Genomic DNA, 16,642 nt, shown 5'->3' with positions numbered 1-16,642 from the left:
CTACTATGATATAATTCATTTTAGATAACCATCTTAATGATATAGAAGCAAAATATTAATAATTTATTTTAATGAATATTGATATATTATTGATATACCAATGTTATATGCTTGGCCACTGATGGGTTTTGTCATAGGTGGTCTGTTCGTAGGTGGTAGGTCATCCGTTTCTCGCGTTTCGTTCAATTCCGACGCCAGTTTCTTCACCGATCCAATTCGATAGTTCGTCCGTCATCTCCAGCTCGGTTTCTTTACCGCCTCAGGTCGTCCAATCCGTTTCTTCACCGCTGGTGGTTCGTTCCGCCGTTCATCAGTTTGTCTGATCGGTCGCTGCTATTTCATCCAAGGTGTTTCAAGTCGAGGTGGTTGGTCCGAGGTGCTGGTTCGGTTTGTTTGGCGTGCTCGCAGTTGTTCTGATCCGAGGTATTTGTTCGTGCTTTTGGAGGTATTGAGGTGCGGGTTAACCATGGTGGAAGCGGGTGACGATGGTGCATAAGCGATTGCCTTTAAGATTGAAGGAGAAGAATGTAGGTTGAGTTACTCGGCAACCCTTTCGTCTGCTTAGACCGGAGATTGATTTGGGTTTGGATGTTCGTTCTTCGGAGGTGAAGGATTTAGGGTTGTCTGACGGTCGTTCTGAGGAGGGTGACGGGTTTGGTACAAGGAGTATTGACAAAGTAGGGCTAGGGAGGTCGACAGTGAGTGTTCCGGAGGCGATTAAAGGGAAGTCATTGTCACCTAACCTAGATTCGGTAGTAAGTCGGGTTGTGAGTGTTGATTTGGGTGGGTTGGGTTTTGGGTCAGTTGATGGGCAGGGGAGTTTGGGCTCTTGTGGAGTTGGGGACCAGAGTTTAAAGGGTGTGTCTTGGAGCCTTGAGGGTGTTGGGGGCTCAGATGAAAACTGGGTTGTGAGGGGTATTGGGTTGAGTCTTGATGGAATTGGGGTGAACGGAGTTGAAGCGATTGATCCGGTTCTGGGGAGTTGGGAAAAGAGTCAAAAGGAGTGAGAGTTTTGGTGGGTGGGTCGCATGGTGTTGGGCCAGAGTGGGAGGCTCGGGGGGGTAGAATTCAGGTAGGGAGGGGGTTTCATGGGCTGAGCCTTTTGGTAGTGAGGGTTGCTCGGTAGACACACGGGATCTTCGTGTTCGGGAGGAGTCAGTTCCCAAAACTGATTTAGCTAGGGGGTTTGGTCCTAAGTCGGTCATGTTTGAGGAAGGGGGTGTTTCTGGTGGTTCTGGTAACGGCGTGAAAGGGGATAATTCTTGGGCGGCCCTTTTTGGGTCGAAGTTGAGGGAAAATTTAGAGTTCATTCCCCCAGTGGTTGAAAATGATAAGGTTATTTTGAACCCTATGAGGAAATTATTGAAGAGGGTGTTTTTCTGTGGGAGAAATCTTTGGTTGGTCAGTTTGTGGATGCCAAACTCCTGTATACTGTTATTTGTCGAATTATTCAGAGAATTTGCGGGTGCTAGAGATGCCAACTATTACCTTGTTGGAGAACGATTTGATTATCTTTAAATTTTAAAAGGTAGAGTCAAGGGATTAGGTGCTGGAGAATGGTCCGTGGCACTTGATGGAAAACCCATCTTATTACGATAGTGGTCCCTAAGTATTGTTTCTGAAACCTTTATTTTTTATTTTGTTCCTATCTGGATTAAACTGGAGCGTTTTCTTCTAGAGTTGTGGACGGATAGGGGTTTGACAGTGTTAGCTAGTGTCATGGGTAAACCTATCTCTTTTGATGTTGCAACAAGAGAGCCGTGGCGGTTATCGTATGCGAGGATTTGTGTTCAGGTGGATGGTAATTCGTTAATGCCCCCTTCAGTCACTGTTAAAATGCGGGGTCAGGAGTTTATTATTCCAGTAGTGTGTGAGTGAAAACCTCGTAGGTGTGCTTGTGGATCCTTTGGGCATACTGGGGCTGCGTGTGAGAAATAGGGTGTGGAAAAGAGTCAGAAGTTGTGTATTGTGGTGGTTAATGAGGGGTGTTTGGGGAAGAATGGAGGTATTGAGAGTGTGAGGAAGGGGTAGGAGGGGGGGTATTGGTGAAAAGAGAGATAGCCTAATGGTTGGGAGTAAGGGTGTGGGGAGTGTTGAAAAGTTTACTATGGTCAGTTGTCGTAGGCAGGATAGAGAAGGTGTAGGCCATAGGGGTGGCAGTGGGTCACCGGACTCGGTGCCCGTGAGGAACAGAGCAGTATATGGGTCCCCTAGAACTTACGGGGTTTGTAAAGCATGTTGATGATCGCAATAAGTTTGATATTTTGTGTGATGAGGGAGGAAACTCGTGGGCTTTGGCTCTAGTGCAGGAAAATCTTGATCCATTGTCTGTTATGGATGAGATGTTCGAGAGTTCGGATAAAGGCCCAGTGGAAGGTGGTAGGTGTGATCTGTTGCAAGGTCCATGATTTGGTGTTCTTGGAATGTTAAGGGGTTGAACGACCCTGTTAAATGTAGGGTGGTGGCTGACTTTATGGCTTCATCCTCTGTTACTTTCTGCTACTTGCTTGAGACGAGGGTTCGGCGTGAAAATTTTGGTATGGTGATGGGTAGGTTTGGTGATGCGTGGAGTTGTGTGTGTAGCTATAGTGTGCGAGGAGTTGGGAGGATCTGGGTGATGTGGCAAAAGAGTGTCTATGAGTTTTCTATTGATGTCAGTGGGGATCAATTCATTTATGGAACCTTAGTGGATATTGTATCTACTGCTAGGATACATATAGGTGTTGTATATGCCTCTAATCACGTGAACGAGAGGAGGAACTTGTGGTCTCAACTGATGGATGTGTGTGTCTCGTGGCAACTACCTGAAGTTGTTTTAGGAGATTTTAATGCTATTTGTAGTAGTTCGGAGGATTTTGGTGGTTGTCCTAGCTTGAGGGAGATGGAGGAGTTTGATGGGGCATTATTGGAGGTGAATCTGGTTGAGTTGGGTGTGACAGGTAACTGGTTTACTTGGACTAGTAAAATTCAGGACAATGGTATCTTGCTCCGCTTGGATCGTTGCTTGTCTAATGAGACGTGGAAGGTAGTTTTTTCGTATTCGGAGTTTAGGGTTGGTCAGTGGGAAATTTCTGATCAAAGCCCTCTTCTGGTGTCCATAAGGGAGACGAGGAGTAGGCCGCCTCTCATTTTTTGTTATTTTTTTAATTGGGTGGAGGCTAAAGGTTTTATTGATACTATCAGGTCAGTGCGGAGAAGGTTTGAGGATGTGTCCCCTATGGTTAGCTTTGTGCGAAATTTGAAGGCAGTGAAAAGAGTTTTACATGCTTTGTTTGGGAGGCGTATCTCTGTGTTAGCTGATGAGGTGAGGGCGATTAGGCATGTAAGACCCTAACACCAAATCTAAGGTGGAAGGTTATTAAGAGAAGGAAAAATCCTAAGTAGTAAGGAAATATTACTAAAAAGAGTAGACATTAGAGTAAGATAAAATGGTGAAAGCGTTAGTACTAAGTTATATGAAAATAAAGAGGATCAAAATGTGGCCAAGAGAAACAAGTGTTTGGAAATACGACCAACGCATGTGGAGAGCCTAAGCACACTAAATGCAAGGGATGCATGGATAGCTGGCCTAAGGATGTGTGGGAGGCTGGCTTTATGTCGCGCTAACCGTTGAATATAAGAGGCAATGGCTGTGGGCTTGCATGCATGAGCAGCTAATGCAAGGGTATGCACAAGGCATACGGACGCAAGGGTAGGCAAGGACGTGGGCAAGGCATGCGTTGGAAGCATGCATCGAACGGTTATGCCAAGTGCCCCAACCATGCATCGAGCGGCCATGCCAGGCGCCCAGCCTATGCGTCGAACGCCCATGCCAAGCGCCTCTGCCAAACACCCAACCCATGCGTCGAGCGTCCATGTCAAGCGCCCAGCCTATGCATCAAGTGCCCTGCCGAGCGGCCATGCGTCGAGCGCCCTGTCAAGTGCCCATGCAGCCGAACGAGCCCTGCGAGCGATGCCCAGCGCCTATTCCACATGTTCATGCGTCGGTGGCATACGTCCATAATGCGGCCATGGTAATTCGATGTTGCCAAGCGCTTAGGCATCGATGAAAATCAAGGCGTGCGGCGAAGGGGCTTGCGGCAAAGGAAGTACGCGCTGTTGGCCGAAGGAATGCATCCATGGCAAAGGCTATGCGTCGTTGTCATTTAACATGCGATGGTTATTACCACTTTAGGCGATAGTTAATAGATGTATGGGCACATGGACAAAAGGAAGGCTGACCAATGGGAAAAGAACCTCAAGAGGAGTTGTCATCATTCAAGAGATGCGTCCATAAGCTTATCAAATTATATAGATAAACATCCTTAAGTATTAAGTGAATGAGGTGGCAAAAGGAGGCTCATACAAAAGTACTCCTATCACTCTAAGTAGGAGGTGGAAGAAGGAGGTTACATGCAAAAATAGTCTTATCACTCTAAGTAGAAGGTGGAAGAAGAAGGTTGCATGCAAAGTAAGAAATTTGGCTGGCAAATTAAGGTTAAAACAACTCATAGCATGGTTGGAATAGGCTTAGTGTTGGTAGCCTTAAAAAGGGACAGATGTAGGTTGAGTTGTCACAAGAGGGTGAGCTTGAGATGGCTATAAATAGAGGGGTTGGGCGAGAACAGTTCATTCATGCCATCACCAAAACCTCAGTGTTAAGAGCTTATTTAGAGTATTAAGTTTGAGTATTAAGGCTGCAAAAATAATTAGGGTCCGAAGGAGTTGAAGTTGCGAATCTAGTATGGACACACAAGCTCAGCCGGCCAACGCATCCATCGCAGACGCAGCGCGTGCCTTACGCCTAACCAACACTGTGTCCATCCATCGCAAAGCAGCGAGCACCTCGCACTAGCCAACGCGTCAACCATGACACTGCAGCATAACGCACGCCAGTCCAACGCTGTAGCCAATCATGCGACGCAGCACATGCACTCTCTGCGCAAGGCTGAACGCCCCAGCTGCCTGCCAGACTCCTTACGCTCACCACGAATAAAATAACCTCTAAAGGGGCTGATTTTGAGATTTTGTCTAAGTTTTGAGTAGGGTAAGTGGGTACTTTAATATATAAAGGTATTTTGGCTATTTTAGCATTAATTATTGATATAACAGTATTAATTGAGAAATTTTCATTGATATGGAGGAAATTTTAGGAAGATACTCTCAAAGTAGTTTCAGTAGAAAATCTTGCTAACGGTGAGTGGTTATTAAGATTTATGCATTGCTATATGAATAAATGCGTAGGTATGTACAAGATGCATGATTATAACGTATTTTGCTTGCCATGATTTTGTTTGTGTAATCACTATGGAAACTAAGATTATACCCGAAATACATGGTTAGCATGCTTAAAAATGGTACTTGGCGGGAAAATATAGTCGGCTTCGATCGGGCGGAAAAATATAGTCGGCTTCGGTCAGCAGGAAATGATAGTCTGTGACAACCGGCGGGAAATATAGTCAAGATACCTAAGCATAGCTAGCGGAAAAATAGTTGTCGATATGCACATTGGCGGGAAAATGGGATATAGGAAAGTTTCCATGAAAAGTTGTTATGATTGTTAATAAATGCATGATGTGAATGTTAATATATGCTTGATGTGAACATGCCAAGTATAGCATGTGGTAGGAGGATAATGATTGAGTAGGCTTACATGTAACCATGCATAGACTATAATGAAATTGTGATTATGTGATTGACTTCCCCAAAATATGTTTTGAAATTAAAGCTATTGTTACTTTAAAAGGCACCACTCATTGGGCTTATTAGCTAATATTTTTCCAAATGTTTTCTTCTATTTCCACCCGTTCCCCTCCCCCCTCCCCCAGGTTGCAAAGCGGAGCGTTTAGAGAAGAGTCTACAACCATCAAACACCAAGACTTGGTAATTTCTCAAGACATGGCTCGGATGATGTAATAGAAAAGTATAGAAAAATGTAGCTACATGTATGAAATTTAGATGGGTATTGTAAACATGTTAAGGCTTTTAATAGATGAAAAGGAAATGTTAAACTAAAAATATTGTCTTAGAATGGTACTAGTATGTCTTCATGCTCTCTTCTAAGGCTAGGAAGGGGGTCTGACAAGGCAGGTTATAGAAGTTGCTCAGGCGAAGGTAGAAAGGGATCCTGCTTCAGAGTCGGTGTGTGCAGAGGCAGCTTGGGCCACTGAGTTGTTTTGGTCAGTGGTGAGATTGAAGGAGGCGTCGCCCTGATAGAAGGCCAGGGTGAGGTGACTGGAGTTAGGTGATATGAACATAACTTTCTTTCATCGTTGTGTTCATTCTCGACGTAGCTGCAGTGGTTTATTTACGGTCGTGGATGCTAAGGGGACTCGCCAGACGGTGCATGACAAGGTGGCAGTAGATTTCTTTCGGGGTTGTTTAGGGTCTCAGCTAGTAAGGTATAGGGATCTTACTGCTCGAATTGGGGATATTGTGCAATTCAGCTGGTTCGAGGAGGGGGTGGAGGCGCTTGGTCGCCCAGTGAGTCGGGATGAGATTAAGAAGGATTTATTCTCGATGAAGTCTGGAAAGGCTCCTGGGCCTGATGGGTTTTCGGTTTATTTTCAAAGAGTTGCTTGAAATGTGGTTGGGGATGATTTCTATGATGCTGTGCTGAATTTTTTTTAGTCATGTTACCTGTCTAGTTGAGTTAATTCTACTGTCATCACTCTTATCCCAAATAGGTGGGAAGCTGAATGTATGGGGGAGTTTCATCCTATTTCTTGTTGCAATGTTGTGTATAAGTGTATCTCGAGGATCTTAGCTGAGAGATTGTGGTTGTGGTTGGCTGCTTTCATCAGTGATAATCAATCTGCGTTTGTTTCGAGTAGGTCGATTTTCAAAAACATATTATTGTGTCAGAAGCTTGTGAGGGCTATAAGGAAGATAGAGGGAAGCCACGTTGTATGTTGAAGGTAGACCTTCAAAAGATGTATGATTCGGTCAATTGGGATTTTCTGTTTGGTGTGTTGCTAGCTATAGGTATGCCCCTTCAGTTTGTTAGTTGGGTAAGGGCTGGTGTTACTTCGGCTATGTTCTCTGTGATGGTTAATGGTTCCCTTGAGAGTTTTTTCCTGGTAGGAAAGGGTTGAGGCAAGGGGATCCATTGTCTTCTTGTCTGTTTGTGATGGTGATGGAGGTCTTGTCTAGGTTGTTGAATAATCCTCCTGTGTGGTTTAGGTTCTATGATCGGTGTGAACGTGTGGGCTTGACTCATTTGGTTTTTGCAGACGATTTAATGATTTTCTGTAGCTGAGAGAGATTCTTTGGAGTTTGTGAGGTAGGTCCTGACAGATTTTGCAGGGTTGTCTGGGTTAGTTACTAACGTTGGAAAGAGTTCCATGTTTATTGCGGGTGTGGAGTCTGGGGAGGCGAAGGAACTAGCTGCGTTTATGGGTTTCTCTTTTGGTTTGTTGCCTGTTAGGTACCTGAGTTTACCTTTATTGGCGGGTCGATTGAGGGCTGGGGATTGTGCTCCTTTGATTTAGAGGATTACAGTTTGTATTAGAAATTGGGCAGCACGATCCCTCTCCTTTACGGGGAGGTTACAGCTTGTTAAGTTTGTCTTATAATCCTTTCAGGTGTTTTGGTGTAGCATCTTCGTGTTGCCTGCGTGTGTAACTCATGAGGTTGATCTTCTGTTACGTAGTTATTTATGGAAGTGTAGTGCAGTAAGTCGGAGTGGTGCACGGGTTGCTGGGATGAGGTGTGCTTGCCATTGGGCAGGGGGGGTTGGATGTGAAGCATGTGGCCTCTTGGAACCAGACTACTACTATGAAACTGCTCTTGCTTCTCTTAATTAAATCGAGTTCATTATGGGTGGCATGGGTGGAGGCTTATGTTTTGCGTAGGCGGTCTTTGTGGGTTGTTCGAAGTAAGGTTGGGAGGTCTTGGTGCTTGAGGACAATCTTGCGAAATAGAGATAAATTCAAACATTTTGTTCATTTGATGGTTGGCGATGATCAGTCTTATTTTATTTGGTGGGATCCTTGGCGGCTGGGGGGTGCGATTTTGGATTCATATGGGCCTACGATGGTTTATAATGCAGAGAGTAGTTTGAAGGCGTGGTTGTCGAAATTCATGGATGGTGAGGGAGGTTGGAGGCGTGGTTGTCGAAATTCATGGATGGTGAGGGAGGTTGGAGTTGGCCTACAGTGTCTTGGAAGCTTCTTGAGATTTGGGGTCTTATACAAGGAGTGGAGCCTAGGGTGAGGGGGAAGATTATTGGGTGTGAGTGCAGGATGTGAGTGGTCGATTTTCTATTGTTAGTGCGTGGGAGAGTTTGCGCCCTCATCGTCCTAGGGTGTCTTGGGCTAGTATTTTGTGGGGGAGGGGGGGGGGTGGTATTTCGCGTTGCTTCTTCTGCGTGGTTAGCTGTGAGAGACAGGTTAGGTACGCAGGATTGGTTGAGGAGTTCACTATAAAAAATCTGACTTCTCCCAACGTCACATTTCGTCGGGAAAGTGTGGAAAAATCGTCGGGAGAGGCTCTCCTAACGCATAAATGGTTGTCGAGAGTTTGGTCGGGAGAAACCCGTCGAGAGAGGATCTCCCGACTCACTTTTAAACGGCGTCGGGAGTTATGGGGGAACTCCCGACGCATATATAGTGTGTCAGGAGTTCTGAGAACTGCCGACGCCTAATATACGGTGTCGGTAGTTTCGGAAACTCCCGACGCACCATGTATGCATTGGGAGTTCCCCCATAACTTCCGATGTCGTTTTAAAGTGTGTCGAGAGATCCTATATACGTGGGGAGTATTAAAATTTAATATATCGTTTGTAATTTTTTAAAATTTGATCTGAAAACCTGTAAAACATATTAAACCAAATAAAGATTCACATAACTAAAAAACGAAAATGAAGTTCATATTATAACAAGTAAATAAAAAATTACAATATCTAAAGAAGTCGATAAACATTCATATCACAAATAAATAAAAGAAGTAAAATCAAAACAACATCTAGAACATTTCTCGAACACAACCTCTTCAACAATTGTCCCAGCTCATCTCCGAATAGCATTCTACAATAAAATAAAAACATTGAAATGTTATATCGATGAACATCCACAACACGTTCAAACTTCAATACGAGTGGTAATGAAACTCTACCCACCCCCCATGACAAACATATAACCTCCCGAACATTAAAAACACACAAAACGTCTCAAGAATGACCAACACACATAAAACTCAACTTTGTCCCCAAAATGGTTTATCTCAACCCCCCTCTCCCCCCATAACACATTAAACTTCGTAAGCATTCATAAATACACAGGATAACCAAGTTTAAGGACAAAACGGGTGTAATGAAACTCTACCCACCCCCCACGATAAACATGGAACCTCTCGAACATAAAAAACACACAAAACAAGTAAACAATGACCCCCCCCCCCCACCACAACACAACACAACACATTAAACTTCGTAAACATTCATAAATACACAAGATAGCCAATTTCAAGGACAAGATGGGTGTAATGAAACTCTACCTACCCCCACGACAAACATGGAACCTCCCAAACATAAAAAACACACAAAACGAGTAAACAATGACCAACACACATAAAACTCAAATTCGTCCCCAAAATGGTTTATCTCAACTCCCCCACCACAACACATTAAACTTCGTAAACATTCATAAATACACAAGATAGTCAATTTCAAGGACAAGACGGGTGTAATGAAACTCTACCCACCCCCCACGACAATCATGGAACCTCCCGAATATAAAAAACATATAAAACGAGTAAACAATGACCAACACACATAAAACTCAAATTTGTCCCCAAAATGGTTTAACTCAAGCTCAACCTCCCCCCGCCCCCCCAACCACAACACATTAAACTTCGTAAACATTCATAAATATACAAGATAGCCAACAAAAAACACATCAAAATCCAGTTGTTTGGCTACCATAACTGTAGGATAGCAACACATTAGACAACTAAATAATGTAGTAATCATACCTAATTTGATGGGTCTCCTTTATGTGATCGTACCATGTCTTCAATCATTTTTTTCATTTCTTCCATTTGTCTTGCATGATCCTCTTGCATTTTTTTTCTGAACCTCTTCAAGTTCCTTAATCCTCGACTGAGACTGTTGGAAATTGACTCTCAATTCCTCCATTCCCGCCTCTGTTCCTTGAGTAGATGACGAGCTTGATGAGATGCTATTCCTTCTTGACTAGGCTTAGGGCTCCAACCTAGACCTTTTGAATATCTGGGTCGTCTACCCAAAACCGTCTCACAGATTTCATCCCCTGTTAGTAGTTAAGAACCTTCTACAATGAGGCTGGATTGTAATTCTAACATTTGATGCTAGACATAATAATTAAATGGGTAAGAACGAGCGACTAAAGTTAAAAGTAAAAAAAAAAAAACACGATAGTAAAGCAAAAAATGTAACATGTGCATTTTCAGCTGCCTCGTTCACAAACTTGCCACCTTTAGAGTGTGTTTTCCTAAATAGGTCAACACGTCCTATTTCTATTAGACACAAAATTTAGTTTTATGTCTAGTAAATTCTTTAAATTTTTTTATAATATTAAATGTGTTAAGTACCAAATTGGAGGTTTAAAGATTTATTTTATATTTTTTAGATTAATATAGGCTTTTCATTTATTCAACATCTTCGAAATATTAAATCATATATGCTTAGGCTCCAAATAACCAACATCATATGACATGTTCGTTATTAAATGACTCTCAACAATTTCAGAGAATTGTAAAACAAATAATATATTCTGCAAAATTGACGAGATATTAATGGGCATGATTTGTACAAAAAAAAAAATCAGAGAAGATTTTAATGGGCATAATATTAATGGGTATGATTTGTTCAACAATTTCAGAGAATTAACAAAAGCGAATACAATATTGAAATACATTTTAATGTGCATTTCACATATGATTTAAGTAAATATAAAAAATAAAATAAAATGAGAAAATTATCGAAAGGAGACGATGGCAGCGACGGGCAGTTGATTGCAGCTGCTGACCGAAGGGAGAATCGCTGGCGAACGAAAAAAGATTAAAAGTGAGGGGAAAATGAGAGAAAAATGGGAAAGGGAGGGAAAAGAGTTGGTGGAAAAATTGGAAAGTGTAAAAGGATGGAAGAAAAGGGAGAAATGGAAGAAAAATTGGATGGGAAAAATGGAGAAAATGGGAGGTAAAGTGTAAAAGGATGGGAAAATGGGGAGAGGGAGGGAGAATGGTGAAGAAAAATGAGGAAAATGGGAGAAGGGAGGAAAATTTGAGAGGGAGAGGAAGAAAAGAGGGGCGGCGGCGATTGTGGGAGGGGAGGGGGAGATTGGGGTTAGGGTTTTATGAAAAGTGGGGAAAAAAGGGGGGAGTGGGGAAGAAGAAGAGGTTTGGTTTAAACCAGACCCCTCTCCCGACGCCACTCGACGGGTGTCAGGAGATCCGTCGGGAGTTCCCGAGAACTCCTGGTCGACACTGGTGTCGAGAGTTGCCCGGGAAACTCCTGACGCCTCTTTTAATTGTCAGGAGTTCCTCTCCCGATGCCGGTTTCATGCGTTGGAAGTTTCCCGGAAACTCCCGACGCACCTTTACGGGAACTCCCGACGCACCTTTACTTCATTGTGAGAGACCGTCTCTCTCGACGACCTAACTCCCGACGCTCTATTTCAGCATCGGGAGAACTCCTTTTTCTTATAGTGGTTGAGGTGTGTTTCAGAGAAGGGGTGCCTTTTATGCAGGGGAGGTATGGAATCACAAGATCATTTATTTTTTTAGTGTGGGTTTGGGAGAGAGGTGTGGTCTGGTGTGTTGCATCAATTGGGCTCGTCGCATTGGGTGGTGGGTTGGGATGTGGAGTTGAGTTGGTTGTGTCGAGTGGGGTCGGGTAAGGGGGTGCGTAGTAAGTTATTCCGTGTATTCTGGTGTGTTTCTATATACTACATCTTGCAAGAACGTAATTGGCGACTACATGGAAGTAGACCGAGGTCGGTGTTAGCTCTGGTTCACCTTATGGTCTTTACGATTCGTGCTTGTACTTCTTCCTGGCGGGTTGATCTTCTTGGTCTTATATAGTGTGCTTGTACTTCTTCCTGGCGGGTTGATCTTCTTGGTCTTATATAGTGTGTTTACAAATGTTTTTTTCTTATTGTACTTTCCGTTGTTCTTTGTTTTGTTGTTGTCCCTTGTTTGTGGGGTTTTGGTTTCTTTTCTCTGACTCTCTCTCTGGTGGTTTGCGAGTTTGTATTTTTGTGTTGGTTTTGTTCTGATCTTATCTTGTAGGATTTGTTTTGGGTTTTGTTACACTGTCTTTGCTTGTGCTTTGATGCTTTGATACCTTGATCCCGGGCTGTGGGATCCCCCTTGTTATTGTATAATAATATTACCTATTCTAAAAAAAAAAAATGTCTATAAAGTCAATACACGATATAAAAATTAAGTTTGTAACTCAACAACTCTAAGCTTGCAGAAATAACCAAATTAACAAGTCCAACTCAATTGAAATAACAAATGTCTAAAATGTCCCACACAGTTAAAGTTCATGATTGCTATTAGATATATTGATGATACATTTTGTATATTGATTGATATTAGAAATAATATTGATATAGTTATATCACACTTCAAGTATTTTCTAGTTTATGTTTAATACACTCATATCTTATACATGATATAGCATAAATACATTTGAATATCTGCACTGAGACCCAAAACAAAAACAACCCAAAGGTGGAGGACAGATGTGGATTCGTGGAACCTCACTTGGACACGTCACTGAGCTTGAATGAAAAGAAAGGTAAAGAGAAACAAAACAAACCCTTCTTACAAGATAATCTCTTGCTTTTCTCTCTTTTCTCTATATGTTATGTGTAAAAATAAAGGTTTGAATCTCTTTTTATACTTGAGATAGATTTCTTACGAAGAGAGTTAGTCGAGAGAATGTGAAGTTGATTTCATAATTTTATATTTTCTTTTTTGATATTAGGTTTGTGTGTAATGCTTGTTTGCTCTCATTATGCAATTAATAACTCTATTTTTTATCCTTTAATTCTTTTCCCGACTTTTGGAGGTTTATCATTACAATGTTCCCCTCTCTATTTGGTTTAATGAAATGGAATTTAATTGTCGAAAGAAGCCTAGTTTCTTTCTCTTTTTTTCTTCTTCTTAGTTCTTAAATTAGTCTAATTAATTAATTAATATTGATATCAACCCTATTGAGTGTTGATGTTAAATGCATAAAAGTAAATCCTAAATCCCATTTTTCAAAATTCTCAAGGTTAGATATAGAATTATTGAATAAAGTTTTTTTTTTTCTAAATAAAAGTCACCCAAAAAGTATATTATTTATGACAAAAAAAATTGTACCATATACTCTGATATATGAACTTAACTCAGCACCTAAAATTAGACTTATTAGCTTAGAAAAAAATAGTCTCTACACCTCAAACACAAACATGTGAATCACACAGATATATAAACTCCAGAAATATATAAACTTAACTCGACATCCAAACAATCTCTATAATAGAATAGTTGTGATCATATCATGCATTCAGTTTCTATCCTTTCAGATTGTTGTTTCTTTTTTTTTTTCTTCTAAAACTTGAAATCATATTAAATTTATTTATTTCATACTAGAAAACTATTGTAATTTTCTTTTTTGGAAAAAGTATTTCATTTTCGAAAATCTGATTGTACCTAATTCCATGCTCGTGTTCTTTTACCATAAAGAAAAATATATAACAAAATAAATTTAAAAAAAATAAAAAATAGTCCATGTAACATCTAAACATTTTCTTTTTCCGAAAAAGAAAAATCTTATAATTCCATCTAAAGGAGAAAAAACAGTTATTGTTTTACTTGGTTGGTTAAGAATATAACTCTTGTTTTTTTTTTTTTTTTCCTTTTAAAAAAAAACAGTTTTGCTCAAATTTATTTACTAAATAACAATATAGCTTAAGGGTATGTTTTTTCTTAATTTAGTTCAACCACGTAATGAAAATTTAAATCATATATCTTAGTCACTAAGTAAAGCACACGTGCACAACTATAAAAATAAATATTTAAATAGCTAGATATAATAGGACAGCGATGTTATAGGTAATAGTTAATAAATAATATAAATAATATAACAGTAATAAACGTGGCAAACAAATTCAGATTTAGCTACAATAATAAAGGATTGGGTAAACAAAAACTTTAGCCTTCATTGATTGGGCTAATTTCAATGGGTTCCTACAAATTTTACTTCAATTTGGAGCTATCACATTTGCTATTTCTAACCTCACGGTAAGTTTTTAATATCTCAAAATTAATTTTGATGATATGAAAATTTCTTTTAAAAGTATAAAATTTTATATTTAATTAATTTTAAGTGATTAAAATGATATTTTATAATGATTTAAAAAAGGATCTTTTTAAAAATATTTACACTTTATAGTAAAAAGTTTAAAAAATACAAAGTACTTTTGGAACTTTTGCTATAAATTGTAAATATTTTTAGAATTTTTTTATTGATAAAAACTTCCCTTTTAAAAATGATAAAAGTGATTTTGACAATTTAAAAAACATTTCCAAACCTGCTTTAGTTACAATATACAACTAGATTTGAACTTTAATTCTAAAAAAATAGGAAATGTTTAAACTCATCTAAGTTTATGCATGTAAACTAAGCATTTTTAGTTGATTGTAAAGTTTAATCAAACCTTTAAAATCATAATATATACTTTTGGATAAATAATGAAGGATAATGAAATCCAAAAATTCTTAATTAGAACATTAAACCATACTGTATTGCTTCCAAGGCCCACTCCTTATTTTCTCTCTCTCCATTAGGACTAATAGTTTGTCAGGTATTCAAATCACTTGACAATTGGAATAACTCGAACTACCCAACCCAAACTATAAGGGTTGGTTTGGGTTAAACTTTTCTATTTTGTTGGGTTGGGTTAGATCTCGGATTGAATTAAGAAAAATTTGCATGTGTACATATGTATATGTATATGTATGTATGTATGTATGTGTATATATATATATTAGAACTGATGAATTTGTGAATTTTTAATATTGTTTGTTTAGGAATGTTTTCTTCATTTTAAATTTGCAATAAATATCATCATTATTTAGTATTTAACATTTGAGTACTATGAGATTTTAGTTATTAGACATGTGTTGTAGATAAATTTAAGTATTTTAAATTAATAAGTGAAAAATGTAAGGAGGTGTCTACTGCACGTTAACGATGTTACCTATAATATTACAATATTCCACAAAACAGTTACCAAAAATAATGAACATCAGAGATTGGTAACCCAATTCGGTGTAAACCACTTATGTCTGGGAGTAGCTTGTCCAGGAAAGATAGCTTCACTAATATCAATGATAAGCAATTACAACGTAGTACTTATTTGTAATAATTACTCTATTATAGTGACTCTTGTATAACTCTATCACTCAACCAATCACCTGGGTTCCTCTTAGGTGTGAGACTCCCTCTCACGGCAACTTAGGCTCCCTCTAAGCTATAGTATCGGTGAAGAATGTCTTCGGCTCCTCCTAAGACCAAGACTCCCTCTCTATAAGACTTAGCTCCCTTCAAGTCATGAGACTCATTCTCACTTAAATTGTATCTTTCCTCCTAAGAATAAAGTCCCCTTTGCTCAATTAACTTAAGCTCCCCCAAGCTTGAGAATCCGTTCTCAAATGAATCTCGTCACACAAGATGTGAGTAACTTGAAGTATGTCTCCAAACAATTCACAGCTCTTTCTCCTTTCTGCAATTGCGATTGAATACACCACTATATAATTCAATGGTGCTCTTAGAAAACAAAACCGATCAACCAAACTGAAGGACTAGATGTCTTTTCAATATGCATAATAGATACATAGAAGAGTAATCCTAACTTCCAAAGCAGTTGCACATTGAAAAAGAAGGATCGACAAATAATACTGCAGAAGGAAAAACCTGATAATGAAAGTATTTTGCAGAATCATCATTTTCGTAGAATTCCTTAGCTAGAAAACCACCAATACAAAGACAATTTAGATAACATCTGTGATACTTAAATAAATATTGCTAATCACATACTATCTAAATTAGAAAAATGAGCTAAGGACTTGAAATTACAGCTTTACGTGTTGTAAAACGAAAAAGTTAAGAAAGCACAATCAATTTCAGTAATTAATATTTTAGTTCTGACTTATTTTAATGTGGTTATGTAACTTGACATTTTTTAACAAAATTTATTTTTAATAGGGGTTGGTGTAGGGTTGCCTAGCATATCTACCAAGTTTGAAGCTGGTGGTGTTGATATGATAGTATATATAGTTTTCACATGGCTGGGATGGATTCTTTAGCTGGATTGTTGGCTTTTGGTGCAACTAATGCTGAAGTGCTTGAAATGACTACTGATCCACTGAATTCATTCAAAGAATTGATATCTACAAAATCAACAAAGCATTATTTTGATGTTGAATGAATAAATTGTTTATCTATAATTCTATGTGTATGAAATTGGAAGTAATATTATGTTGCTAACTGAAATCTATGTATTGATAACGATAGATAGCTTCAAAATACAATAATAATAATAATAATAATAATAAAATGACTATAAATGATTTCTTTTATTTATATAAACATTGCAATATATTTAGTTTAATTAAAGATCTTGAATGT

At 39.3% G+C, this 16,642-nt stretch overlaps 1 protein-coding gene across 1 annotated transcript; it reads left to right on the top strand.

The window, feature by feature from the left end:
* The first annotated feature begins 2,201 nt into the window (after positions 1 to 2,201).
* LOC150032822 (uncharacterized) lies at positions 2,202 to 8,193 on the top strand. The gene is made up of 8 exons (XM_090307036.1): positions 2,202 to 2,383; positions 2,458 to 3,322; positions 6,049 to 6,158; positions 6,273 to 6,537; positions 6,813 to 7,058; positions 7,266 to 7,405; positions 7,631 to 7,687; positions 7,833 to 8,193. The coding sequence occupies exons 1-8, from the start codon at positions 2,202 to 2,204 to the stop codon at positions 8,191 to 8,193; spliced, it is 2,226 nt and encodes a 741-aa protein (XP_090163162.1).
* The last annotated feature ends 8,449 nt before the right edge of the window (positions 8,194 to 16,642 follow it).

Source organism: Benincasa hispida, chromosome 11, assembly GCF_027475165.1.
Source record: "Benincasa hispida cultivar pf3 chromosome 11, pf3_genome.v1.1, whole genome shotgun sequence".
Taxonomy (NCBI): domain Eukaryota; kingdom Viridiplantae; phylum Streptophyta; class Magnoliopsida; order Cucurbitales; family Cucurbitaceae; genus Benincasa; species Benincasa hispida.
The sequence above is the reverse complement of the archived record's forward strand: the minus strand, read 5'-3'. Positions and strand labels throughout refer to the sequence as shown.